Source organism: Tursiops truncatus, chromosome 1, assembly GCF_011762595.2.
Source record: "Tursiops truncatus isolate mTurTru1 chromosome 1, mTurTru1.mat.Y, whole genome shotgun sequence".
Classification (NCBI taxonomy): Eukaryota; Metazoa; Chordata; class Mammalia; order Artiodactyla; family Delphinidae; genus Tursiops; species Tursiops truncatus.
Genome location: NC_047034.1, coordinates 85,155,545 through 85,169,145, shown reverse-complemented (window position 1 = coordinate 85,169,145; position 13,601 = coordinate 85,155,545). Strand labels below are relative to the sequence as shown.

The 13,601-nt window shown below is 35.0% G+C and overlaps 1 protein-coding gene across 23 annotated transcripts in view; it reads right to left on the bottom strand.

The window, feature by feature from the left end:
• Window positions 1–13,601, bottom strand: part of ST7L (suppression of tumorigenicity 7 like) — a 152,969-nt gene that overhangs the window by 106,022 nt on the left and 33,346 nt on the right. For all 23 annotated transcript variants that reach the window (XR_004527798.2, XR_012333826.1, XR_012333827.1 and 20 more), the window contains 2 exons: window positions 13,054–13,126; window positions 12,021–12,123 (listed from right to left, as the gene is read on the bottom strand). Coding sequence is in view for 14 of the 23 variants with exons in the window: in XM_033861830.2 (XP_033717721.1) it covers window positions 12,021–12,123; window positions 13,054–13,126 (176 nt within the window). In the remaining 9 variants the exon portion in view is untranslated. The remainder of the gene's footprint in view (window positions 1–12,020; window positions 12,124–13,053; window positions 13,127–13,601) is intronic.

Sequence of the window (13,601 nt, the reverse complement as noted above, 5' to 3'; positions counted from 1 at the left end):
CACATGCCGCAGGGCAACTAAGCCCACGAGCTTCAAATACTGAGCCCGAGTGCCACAACTACAGATCCCGCACGCTCTGGAACCCGTGCACCACAACTAGAGAGAAGACCAAGTGCTGCAATGAAAGATCCTGAATGCCACAACTAAGACCTGACACAGCCAAAAATAAATTTAAAAAAAGAAAGAAAGTAGACAAGCAACACCATCACCCCAGAAAGTTCTCCTTTCCAGTTAATACCTCTATCCTGACCACCTGAGGCAACCACCATTCTAATTTCTACCACAATAGATCACTTTTGCCTTTTCTTGAATATCACATAAATGGAATCATTCAGTATATATTCTTTTGAACGCTATATTTTTAAGATTCATCCATGTTTTGCTGTACCAGTAGTTCTTTTCTTTTTATTGCTAAATAAATTTTTTTCTCTTGGATGCACACCTTGGAGTAGAACTGGGTCATAGGGTGAGGTATATGTTTAATTTTATAAGAAACTGACAAAGTGGTTGTATCATTTTATATACTCTTAGCAGTAATGTACTAGAGTTCTAAATGTTCCACATTCTTACCAATATTTTATCAGTATTTTCAATTACAGCCATTCTGATAGGCATGATACCTTGTAATTTTATAATGCATTTCCTTGATAACCAACAATGGTGAGCACCTCTTTATGTGTTTATTGGACATTCCAATATCTTCTTTTCTGAAGTATCTGTTCAAGGCTTTTGACCATGTTTTACATTAAAGTTGTCATTTTATACTTATATATTCTGGATTTGAGTCCTTTGCCAAACAAACAAACTGGAAATATTTTTTTTCCTATTTGTGGTTTGCCTTTTCATTTTTTTTAAAATGATGATGATTTTTATTTATTTATTTATTTATTTTTGCCACACCGCACAGCTTGCAGGATCTTAGTTCCCCAACCAGGGATCGAACCTGTGCCCACGGCAGTGAAAGCACGGAGTCCTAAACACTGGGCGGCTGGGGAATTTCCTGCCTTTTCATTTTTCTTAACACTGTCATCAGTGAGAAGAATTTTCAATTTTTGAAAAGGCCAATTTAGAATTTTTTCTCTTACAGTTAAGTGCCTATTGTGTCCTAGGAAATCTCTGTCTACCCCAAAATTTCAAAGATATTCTTAGATGTTTTCTTCTAGATGTATAGTTTTAGCTCTTACATTTAGGTAAATGATCCATCTCAAATTAATGTTTATGTATGCTATGAGAATATTTCATGATTTTTCCCCCCATTCAGACATCTAGATGTTCCAGCACCATTTGTTGAAAAGAGTTTCCTTTCCCCACTGAACTGCATTGGTGCTTTTGTCAAAAACCAAATGACAAAATACATATAGATATATTTCTGGACTTTCTATTCTGTGATTTTGTTTTTAAGGCAAGTATCTCAAATTTAAATCTAAAGATAATAAAATTTAGAAGAATTTGGTGGTAGTATGCTAATTAAAAAAACCTTCAATGAAATATTGCAGCAAGCTATTGCTAGATCCTAAATTAAAGTTAGATAATACTATTCTAACTGATGTGTAAAGTGTCATACTAAGAACAATTACATCTATAGCAAATCATGGATATTTTTGGATTTAATATTTACGATTTCAATCATCTGTGCTATCTCTAAACATCCATGATTTATAAAGCCATAATTTTGCTAAGGAACAAATTTCAATCATTTGTGCTCTGAGGCTTGTGCACACATGTGAGTAACTTACCAAATGAATAACCCTAGTTGAATCTTCAGCATCCATATCTCAGCAAGGTTCATGACCCATCCTCATGTTCTCATTTCAGGAGTAAAATTATATGTTATACTGGTATTTCTCAACCCATGGAGATTCACAATGGTTTTGGACCATATTAATCAAGAATGTCAATGGCTAACTATAATAATAATGTTAAAGAATACTTTTTATAATAAAAAGATGAATTTAAAAATGTGCAAAGGACTTGGATATTTATCCAAAGAAGATACACAATCCCACTCCTGGGCATATATCTGGAGAAAACCATAATTAGAAAAGATCCATGCACCCCAATGTTCATTGCAGCACTATTTACAATAGCCAAGACATGGAAGCAACCTAAATGTCCACTGAAAGATGAATGGATAAAGAAGATGTGGTATATATACACAATGGAATATTATTCAGTCATAGAAAAGAATGAAATAATGCCATTTGCAGCAACATGGATTGACCTAGAGATTGTCATACTGAGTGAAGTAAGACAGAGAAAGACAAATATCATATAATATCGCTTGTATGTGGAATCTAAAAAAAAATTGGTACAAATGAACTTATTTACAAAACAGAAATAGAGTCACAGACGTAGAAAACAAACTTATGGTTTCCAGGGGGAACGGGGGGGAGGGACAAATTGGGAGATTGGGATTGAGATATATACACTACTATAAATAAAATAAATACCTACTAAGTACCTACTGTATAGCACAGCAAACTCTACTCAATACTCTGTAATGGCCTATATGGGAAAAGAATCTAAAAAAAAGTGGATATATGTAAAACTGATTCACTTTACTGTGCACCTGAAACTAAAAACATTGTAAATCGACTATACTCAATAAAAATTATTTTAAAAAATTTAAAAAAAGAAGATATACAAATGGCCAATAACCACATTAAAAGATGTTCAACATCATTAGTCATTAGGAAATGCAAATCAAAATCATGAGATGCCACTTCACACCTACTAGGACAACTACAGTCAAAACACAGACAATAACAACTGTTGGCACAGATGTACAGAAATTGTAACCCTCAAAAATTGCTGTAAATTTTTGGGAATTTTTTACATTGGGAATGTAAAATAGCACAGCCAACTTTGAAAAAGCTTGGCAGTCTCTCAAAAAGTTAAGCATAGAGAATTACCATATGATCCATCAATTCCACTCCTAGGCATATACCCAAGAGAAGTGAAACCATGTGTCCACACAAAAGCTTGCACATGAATATTCACACCAGCATTATTCATAATAGCCAAAAAGTGGAACCAACCCAAATGCCCATCACCTGATGAATGGATAAACAAAATGTGGTATATCCATACAATGGATTACTACTCAGCCATAAAAAGAAAGGAAGTATTGATACCTGCTACCTTATGCTAAGTGAAAAGGCCACATAATATAATTCTAAATCTACAGAGACAGAAGGTAGATCTGTGTTGTCATGGATTTGGGGAGAGAGGAATGGGGAGTGACTGCTAATAGCTACAGGGTTTCTTTTGGGGGTAATAAAAATGTTCTAGAATCAGAGAGTGGTGATAATTACACAACCTTGTGAATATACTAAAAACCACTGAATTGTATACTTTAAAAGGGTGAATTATATTGTATATGAATTATTTTAATTAAAAAATACTTCTTGATGGTTGGATAATAAAAAAATGTGAGACACAAGAATGACTGAAACAGGATGCTATGGAATATTTAAAAAGTATGAAATATTTTCTACCGTAAAATTTTAAAAACCAACAATTTCTATAGTAGCTGAAAGATACATAATCTTTTTCTTGTTTGGTGACTAAAACAAAATGTTTATTGAACCAAAGCCATACCTAGGTAATGAAGAACAAGTCAAAAATCATGAAAACATGTTGTTCTAATTTTTTTACTATTACTATCATAGTTACTGTATACTGAATTCATTCAGTAGATTAAAAAAATCTGTAAAAGCAATCAATACTGATGAAACATCTAAAGCAAATTCATAGCCTGAAGAGATTTATGTGATCTTTTTCTACTGCACTTCTAATGGCTTCCAGCTTTAACAAATTGCACAGCTCTAGACCTATAGCCATTTCTGTTGTAGTTATGTGGAAAGTAGCCAAAATAGTTCCTGCTAAAACAGCTTTACAATTTGTCATTTTACTGGTAAGATTCATAGAACATTTGAAAATTTGCATAATAAATTTATAAGAATAAAAGAAGATTTAAAAATATATATATATATTTAAGTGTCACTGTTCATTAGGTTAAGTAAGTTATCATGACACATTGCTGAAGTCTGAGGAAGAAAACCCCTAAAGCCCTTTATGTTTGCTGGCTCCAGCTGAGAGAATCACAGATAGAGACTATAATAGAAGAGAGAGGGGAGAGAATATCTGTACATACTTCATCACTTGCAAAAACAGCCACAAATTCCAGCGCTCTTCCAATTCATATAACACTAATGTTATTTAAGTGGGATATTATCCAAATTGTTGGAGCATAAAATATCCCCCCTAAAACCTTAATTTTTAACCTGTTTGGTAACACCCAGCTTAAACTGCCTATCCACAAACAATAACGTGAGGTTACAGAGTCATTCTACTCAGTTGGATATTTTGATAGAGCTGAATTGTCAACTGGTTTTGGTATTTAGGTAAGGGGAAAAAATATACAAATTTCTACCTATAAATAAAAATGATTTTTTTTCAGGCAAGGCTTTACTGGTGCTAAAAATGATTTTCAAATATTGCAGTATATACATATTACATACTTATTAAATGTATATTTATATTTAATTAAATAACATATTTTACAGTTTTACTGACGTATACTTTATATATCACAAAATTTACCATTTTAAGTATACAGTTCAATGATTTTTACTAAATTTATACAGTTGTGCAACCATCACCATAAAAAGTTCCCTCATGCCTGTTTGAAGTCAATCTCCACTCCTACCCACAGCCCCAGGGAACCACTGATCTGCCTTTTATGTCTATAGTTTTACCTATTTCATAAATTTCATATAAATGGAATCATACAATATGCTGTCTTTTTTTTAAGGAAATATAATACACTCCTTGGCTCAACTGTAAGTACTGATGATAATTTATTTTTTTTAATATTTATTTAGTTATTTGGTTGTGCCAGGTCTTAGTTGTGGCAGGTGGGCTCCTTTAGTTGCGTCAGGTGGGCTCCTTAGTTGCGACTTGCCGGCTCCTTAGTTGTGGCACGCAAACTCTTAGTTGCAGCATGCGTATGGGATCTAGTTCCCTGGCCAGGGATTGAACCTGGGCCCCCTGCATTGGGAGCACAGAGTCTTAACAACTGCGCCACTAGGGCAGTCCCCAATATGTTGTCTTTTTTTTTTTTAATTTAATTTTTGGCTGTGTTGGGTCTTCGTTGCTGCACGTGGGCTTTCTCTAGTGGCAAGCTGGGGCTATTCTTTGTTGCAGTGCGCAGGCTTCACATTGCAGTGGCTTCTCTTTGTTGCAAAGCATGGGCTCTAGGCACACGGACTTCAGTAGTTGTGGCTCACAGGCTCTAGAGCGCAGGCTCAGTAGTTGTGGCGCACGGGTTTAGCTGCTCCGCGGCATGTGGGATCTTCCCGGACCAGGGCTCAAACCCATATCCCCTGCACTGGCACTGCGCCACCAAGGAAGTCCCCAATATATTGTCTTTTGTGTCTGGTTTCTTGCACTTGGCATAAAGTATTTGAGGTTCATTTATGCTGTTGCATGTACTTATACTTCGTTCCTTTTTAGTGCTAAGAAGTGTTCCATTATGTGGATATATCACCACTTATTTATTCATGCACCTATCTTTGGACTGTTTCAAATTATTTGCTATTGTGAATAATATTGCTATGAACACTTTCATACAAGTCTTTGTATAGGCATACGTTTTCATTGCTCTTGGGTAAATATCTAGGAATGGAATTGATGGATCATATGGTAAGTATATGTTTAACTACACAACTGTTTTCCAAAGTAGCTATACTATTTTAAATGCCTGGCAGCAATATATGCATTTTCTCTACATTCTTGCCAACACCTGATATTGTAAGTCTATGTGAGTATAGCCATTCTAGTGGATATAAAGTAGTATCACACTGTGGTTCTAATTTGTTTTCCCAATGACTAATGATGCTGAGTATCTTTTCATGTGCCTTCTTTGATAGCTAATTCATAAACCTTCTTTGATGAAGTGAGTTGTTTGTCCTATTATTACTGAGTTATAAAAGTTCTTTATAAGTTCTGGATACCAAACTTTAAGAGATAAATGACCTGCAGTCATTTGGCTTATCTTTCCATTTTGTTAGTGATAACTTTTGAAGAGCAAACATTTTAAGAAGTCCAATCTATCAGGTTTTTTTTAATTGATCATGCCTTTGAAGAAATCTTTGCCTAACCCAGGTTCTGTTTCCTTCTAGAATTTTTATAATTTTATCTCTTACATTTAGATCTTTGATCCATTTTGAGTTAATTTTTTATTTGGCATGAGGAGAGGGTCTAGGTTGTTTGTTTGTTTTTCACATAGATGCCTGATTTTCCCAGCACCATCTGTTGAAAAGATTATCCTTTCCCCATTGAATTGCATTGGAACTCTTGTTGAAAATCAACTGACCAAAATTATGTGAGTTTATTTCAGGATTCTCTATTGTCTTTCATTGATCTACATTTCAACCTTCATGCCAATATTATATTATCTTAATTACCGTAGCTTTAAAAATGTCTTGAAATTGGGTAGTATAAGTCCCTCTAACCTTACTGTTCTTTCTCAAAACGGTTTTGGCTATTCTAGATCCTTTGCATTTCCATATAAATTTTAGAATGAGCTTGTCAGTTTTTTTGTTTTGTTTTTTTTGGGGTTTTTTTTGTGGTACGCGGGCCTCTCATTGTTGTGGCCTCTCCCATTGCAGAGCGCAGGCTCCAGACGCGCAGGCTCAGCGGTCATGGCTCACAGGCCCAGCCACTCTGCGGCATGTGGGATCTTCCCGGACCGGGGCACGAACTCATGTCCCCTGCATCGGCAGGTGGACTCTCAACCACTGCACCACCAGGGAAGCCCAAGCTTGTCAGTTTTTACAAACAAGTCTACTAGGATTTTAATAGGAATTGCATTTAATCTACAGATCAATTTGGAGAGATCTTAACAATAATTAGTCTTCTAATCCACAAACATGGTATATATCTCCATTTATTTAGGTCTTCTTTAATTTCTCTCAGAAGTATTTTGGAGTATTTCACTATATGTGTGTGTAGGTTTTTAAACTCAAAAGAAGTATCACTAAAAGCATCACAGATTATTTAGACAGATTCAATATGAAGGTTAATATATATTACATATCCAACAATTTAATTTTATAATTTGGGCAATGCCTGGGATTTCCGCTACCCTCCCCTCACCCATGGTGGCTCTGGCAGTAGTTTTGAAAACCAATGCACAATGTACACCATCAGAATTGTTACTGCTGAAACTGACAAAGGACTAATCTCCAAAATACACAAGCAGCTCATGCAGCTCAATATCAAAAAAAAACAAATAACCCTATCCAAAAATGGGCCGAAGACCTAAATAGACATTTCTCCAAAGAAGATATACAGATTGCCAACAAACACATGAAAGGATGATCAACATCACTAATCATTAGAGAAATGCAAATCAAAACTACAATGAGATATCATCTCACACTGGTCAGAATGGCCATCATCAAAAAATCTAGAAACAATAAATGCTGGAGAGGGTGTGGAGAAAAGGGAACACTCTTGCACTGCTGGTGGAAATGTAAATTGATACAGCCACTATGGAGAAGAGTACGGAGGTTCCTTAAAAAACTAAAAACAGAACTACCATACAACCCAGCAATCCCACTACTGGGCATATACCCTGAGAAAACCATAATTCAAAAAAAGTCATGTACCACAATGTTCACTGCAGCTCTATTTACAATAGCCAGGACATGGAAGCAACCTAAGTGTCCATCGACAGATGAATGGGTAAAGAAGATGTGGCACACATATACAATGGACTATTACTCAGCCATAAAAAGGAACAAAATTGAGTTATTTGTAGTGAGGTGGATGGACCTAGAGTCTGTCATAGAGTGAAGTAAGTCAGCAAGAGAAAAACAAATACTGTATGCTAACACATATATATGGAATCTAAAAAAAAATGGTTCTGAAGAACCTAGGGGCAGAACAGGAATAAAAATGCAGACGTAGAGAATGGACTTGAGGACACGGGGAGGGGGAAGGGTAAGCTGCAATGAAGTGAGAGAGTGGCATGGACATATATACACTACCAAATGTAAAATACATAGCTAGTGGGAAGCAGCTGCATAGCACAAGGAGATCAGCTCTGTGCTTTGCAACCACCTACAGGGATGGGATAGGGAGGGTGGGAGGGAGATGCAAGAGGGAGGGGATATGGGGATATATATATATGTATATGTATAGCTGATTCACTTTGTTATAAAGCAGAAACTAACAAACCATTGTAAAGTAATTATACTCCAATAAAGATGTTAAAAAAAAAAAGAATTGTTACTGCTGAGAATACATTTTACGTAAGAGGGTTTTTAAAGCAGAAAAGAACAACCACAGGGAACAGACAATCCCGATTTTGTTATTTTGAGTGGGAATTAAATAAATTTTTTAGATATCAATGGTGTATTTAATTTGAATAGTTCTGATTAATAACTGCTGCTTATCTTCTCACACAAGGAACAGATTTCCACCCCATCTTGGGTACTAACAATAACAACCACTTCTGTAAAGCTTACTACGTGTTAGGTACTCTTCTAGGCACTTTAAAGATATGCACTCATTTAATCTTAATAACAACTCTAAGAGGTAGGGAATATTATCCCCAGCTTACACATGAGGAAACTCAAGTCTAGAGAAGTTAAGTAACTTGTCCAAGGTAATACAGCTAGGAAGTAGTGGAGCCAGAATTCAAATGTAGGCAGTTTAGTTGCTGAATCCGTTCTCTTAACCACTCTGCAGCAAGAGAGAGCAGAGCATTTCATATACAAGTATTTTTAGACCTCTGCTTCCAGTAACGGAAGACTGGGTAACTCAGATGAACCCTCCCAGACAGCTAGAAAAGCTGTCGATTTTAAAAAATTGAATCAAATACATCAGATAATTAACAAAGGGTAGAGAATTACCAGGCCACAGTCTAAAGACGGCAGAAAGCAGAGAAGTAAGCCACACCTGGGGCTTCTTTCACTATAGGGACATTTGACAATTCTGGAAAAGATAGCTAGGAGGCTGTTCAGTATTTTTGCCAGTTTCGTAAGGCTACTGGAACAAAAGTTGAAGTCCAAGTCCTGTCAAGAGTGAGAGCCTGGCAAAACCCTCAGGATTGGACTGGGACTCTGAAAGCTGCATCTTAGGAATAAGGGTGAACCAGAAATAAACTGAAACTTTCATGGACTGCAGTCCAGTTTCAAGTCATCCGGGTAGACCAGAAAATTTCAATCCCTGAAACTGAATTAAGGTGATCCTGTCCTACCAATGCTTCTTCCAGGCATCTAAGGGCAAGGAAAATACTCTATGAAGGAACATAATATTATCTGAGATTTTAAGCTATTTCTACAATTTTTCAAATAAAATATCTGGCACATAGCGAAAGAAAATCAGGCATAAGAGAAAAGACGATATGAACATGATGCAGCAGAAAAAAACAGATGTTAAAAACAGAAACAGGGACGTTCTAGATATTGGGATTATCAGAGAAAGACTTTAAGATAACTACTTTATTTTCAAAGAGATAACAGATTATATTTAAACTTTTGGCAGAGAATTCAAACCTATAAATAATACGAGAGATGTGAAAAATAAATAGAAATTCAAGAATTAAAAAATGTTTCAAAGGGGTGAAATCACACAGTGTATGTTCTCTGGCCACAATGCAATTACGTCAGAAATTATTGATAAGAAGATAATTTTCATATGTTTTAAAATTAAGAAATACACATCTAAATGGAATAAATATACCTCTAAATCAAAGAGGAAGTAATAGTGGAAATTAGAAAATATTTTTGAACTAAATTATAAAAAAAATAATGCTATAGTATGCAGTTAAAATTGTACTTAGAGAAAGGTTTATAGACTTAAATGGATATGTTAGAAGAAGAAACATTAAAAATTAATGAGTTAAATACCTTATAAGAAGATACAAGAGGGACTTCCCTGGTGGTTCAGTGGTTAAGAATCCGCCTGCCAGAGCAGGGGACACAGGTTCGTGCCCTGGTCCAGGAAGATCCCACATGCCACGGAGCAACTAAGCCCATGTGCCACAACTACTGAGCCTGTGCTCTAGAGCCTGCGAGCCACAACTACTGAGCCCACGTGCCACAGCTACTGAAGCCCGTGCACGTAGAGCCTGTGCTCTGCAACAAGAGAAGCCACTGCAATGAGAAGCCCGCACACTGCAACGAAGAGTAGCCTCCACTCGCCAATCTAGAGAAAACCCGCACGCAGCAACGAAGACCCAACACAGCCAAAAATAATTAATTAAAAAAAAAAGAAGATACAAGAATTAAAAAAAAATGGGGCCAAAGAAAGTTGAAAGAAGGCTGTAAAGAGCAGAAATGAATGAACCAGAAAACAAACAGTAGAGAAGATCAACAAAGCCAGAGGTTGGTTCTTCACGAAGACTAATAAAATTGATAAATCCCTGAGGAATCCAATAGAGGGCCAAAAAGAAAGGTAGCCAGTGTTATGAATTAAAAAATGGATGTTACAACTGATTCTGCACATATTAACAAGCTAATAAAAGGATTTTATGAAATCTTTATGCCAATAAATTTGAAATTTTTGATGTAATAAATTCCTAGAAAAATACAACTTACCAAAAGCTAACACAAGAAGAAACAAGAAATGTGAATAGTTATGGAATGGTTAAAAAAATTGAATTTGTAATTAAACTATTAAAGATATGAAATTTGTAATGAAAATTCTTCTCACAAAGAAAAATCCAAAATCAGACAGCTTTATCAGCAAATTCTTCCAATCACTGAAGGCAGAAATAATTCTAATTTTTACACAAATTATTCCAGAGAATGATAAAAGAGGGACAATTCCTTAACCTGTTTTATAAAGCCAGCAATAAAGGAAAAGTATAGACTAAAAATATAAGAAAAGAAGGAAAAACATAATTAATAAACATAATTAATGTCAGAATGGTGGTTAAGTTTAGGCAGGAGGGAGGAAGTTGTAATTGGGAAAGGGCAGGTGGGTTTCTGGGGGCTGACAATGTTGTTTCTTGACCTCAGTGGTAGTTTCCACTCATTTGCTTTATAATAAATCATTAAGATACACATTTCTGTTTTTTACACTTTGCTGTATATGTATTATAATTCACACTAAAATTTTTATTGAAATTTATGGGACCAGTTTCACTTAATGAGAGAATGGCATAAATATTTGTTGACTCTCATCCTTAGATTTCAGTAATATTCTTGACTCTGTCTTTACTTACTCTAACAGACTTACAACTTGCATTTCTTCGAGATTATTTTTTAGAGGTTAATCCTTTAATGTTTACTAGTTTCCAAATTCCACTAACATATTATACTGGAATCAACAGTTACAATTACTCTTTTAAATAAAGGCATATTCTTGAATACTCTATACTCCCTAACTTGGGGCATTGTTTTTAAAATCCAAAATTTCATCTTGGGTTATAACACACGAAGATTAACCAATGATCTGTATGTCTGCAAGGTGTACAATATTAAGACAAATGAGATGAGTACAGTTCATCTGGGACTAAATAAACATCAACTCAGCAGTTTTTCTGGGAACTTTCACATCTGTTTCCTAACACTGATTATTTTAATCTATTTGTCTTCAGTCTTTGTCTACCCAGCCCTCATTCAAAAGCATCTGTCTAGATGTAAACAGCTTTTATAGTAACAGGATATTTGATTTAATGATCTGAAATATGAATGATCTTTTATTAGGACCAAGCCATTTTATTTCTTCTCTATAACTATAGTAAAAGGAACAGCTAAGTGAACATATTGTACATCAAATTTTATTTTGACAGCAATTATAAAGCCTATACTGAAATACTGCTCCTATCCACCTTTCTAAATTCTTTTTAACATCCCCTTTAGGGTAAACACTAAGCATCAAAATATAGCAGACTAAAACAATTCTGCCTCAAATTATGGAGACCCAAACATTGGTCTATACACTGTTACCAATTTGATTAACTTAAATAAAAGTAGTATTTCTATCATAAAGTTTCTTACTTTTGGAACATGAGGATTAAATTCCACAGCTCTATGAATTGCTTCCACAGCATTAATTTCTGCTGTGCTTAACCCTCTTCTGGAGGCTGTTTCTGGAGAAAATCTGTAAGAAAACCACAAAATGAAGAAATAAATATTTAAATAAATAAGTATTTTAATCAATTAATTGAGATCGTAATTTAGCACCCTAAATCAGAGGTTTCTGGTGATGGCTAAAGTCAAAGCCAAATGGCTACTAAACATAAAAGTAAAGCCTTTGGTTCAACATATAAAGGAAGGCAGCATAAGAAATGGAAATATTCAAGTTAACGTGAAGAAAACCTTCAGAAGTCCATTAAAGACACACTTTGGGCAAAGTAATAAAATAAGAAATGCCACACAGGGACATCTAGAGAATCTCATGAAATAGAAGTACATTCTTATCAAATTTTCACTGTTCACAGACTGTGAACAGTCCATTCTAATTCATATCAAGCTACAGTAATCTAAGGTGAAAGAAAGCAGTTGCCATTTGGTTGGTTTCTGAATAACTTACCTGTGCAATAAAGAGAAATTCATTAAGGACAGCCAAAAATACAAGGAAATCAGAATAACTCAGAATTATAATCTCAAAACAGGTAACATGAAACCTATTTCCCTACCACATATCTTACAATTACCATCATAGCTACTATGTACTGGATATACTTTCTATCTAGCATTGCTTTGGGCATTTAACACATATAATCCTCACACAACCACCCTACAGTATTATTATTCTCATTTTACAGATAATAAAGAAACTCACACTGATTAACTTGACCAAAGTTCCATAGCTGGTATGCTGTAGACTTTGAATTTGAATCCAAGTTCACTTAGCTCTAAAAACCTTGCTCTTTCCACTACACATAGTAAGAAGCTTCTAAGCCCCATAAGATCAAGGGTTATTCAGCAGGAAGTAGGGGAAAAAAAGCATTGTTTAAAGTCAGTGGATGAAAAACAATATTGAGTTTAGCAGTCTTTCTAAACTATTATAGTTTTCATAACTACTTACTTATCTGAAACAGTCCTTGTCTTCAATAGTGCTGCTGTATAACAGATGGCTGCTGACTTTGGAAGGCTTATATCTATAATAATAATTTTTAATTTGGGTAAGAATCACAAAAATATCTTAAGACAATTTCTAATAAGAATAATTCATAGTTCAAATTCAATGGATATAATATAGTAGTAAAAGCACATGGACATATAATTGGAAAACCTGAGTCTGAATCTTGATTCTACTATTTACCAGCTATGCATCCTTGAACTAGCACAACTTCTTTAACCTCAGTTTTCCCAAAATAGAGAAATGGTACTTTTCTAGCAGAGATTAAATTAAACCATGTCTGTGAAAGCCCTCATACAATGGTAAAAAGTACTCAACAAATGCTTATAAGAAGCTGCTTATAATAATACTATCCAAGGAAAAAGCCATTGTATAGATAGAACTATGTAAAAACTCCACCTATTCACGGAGAAAAACTAAGATTAAGAAAAAAAAAATTAACAGGACTTCCCTGGTGGCCCAGTGGGTAAGACTCCACACTCCCAATGTAGGGG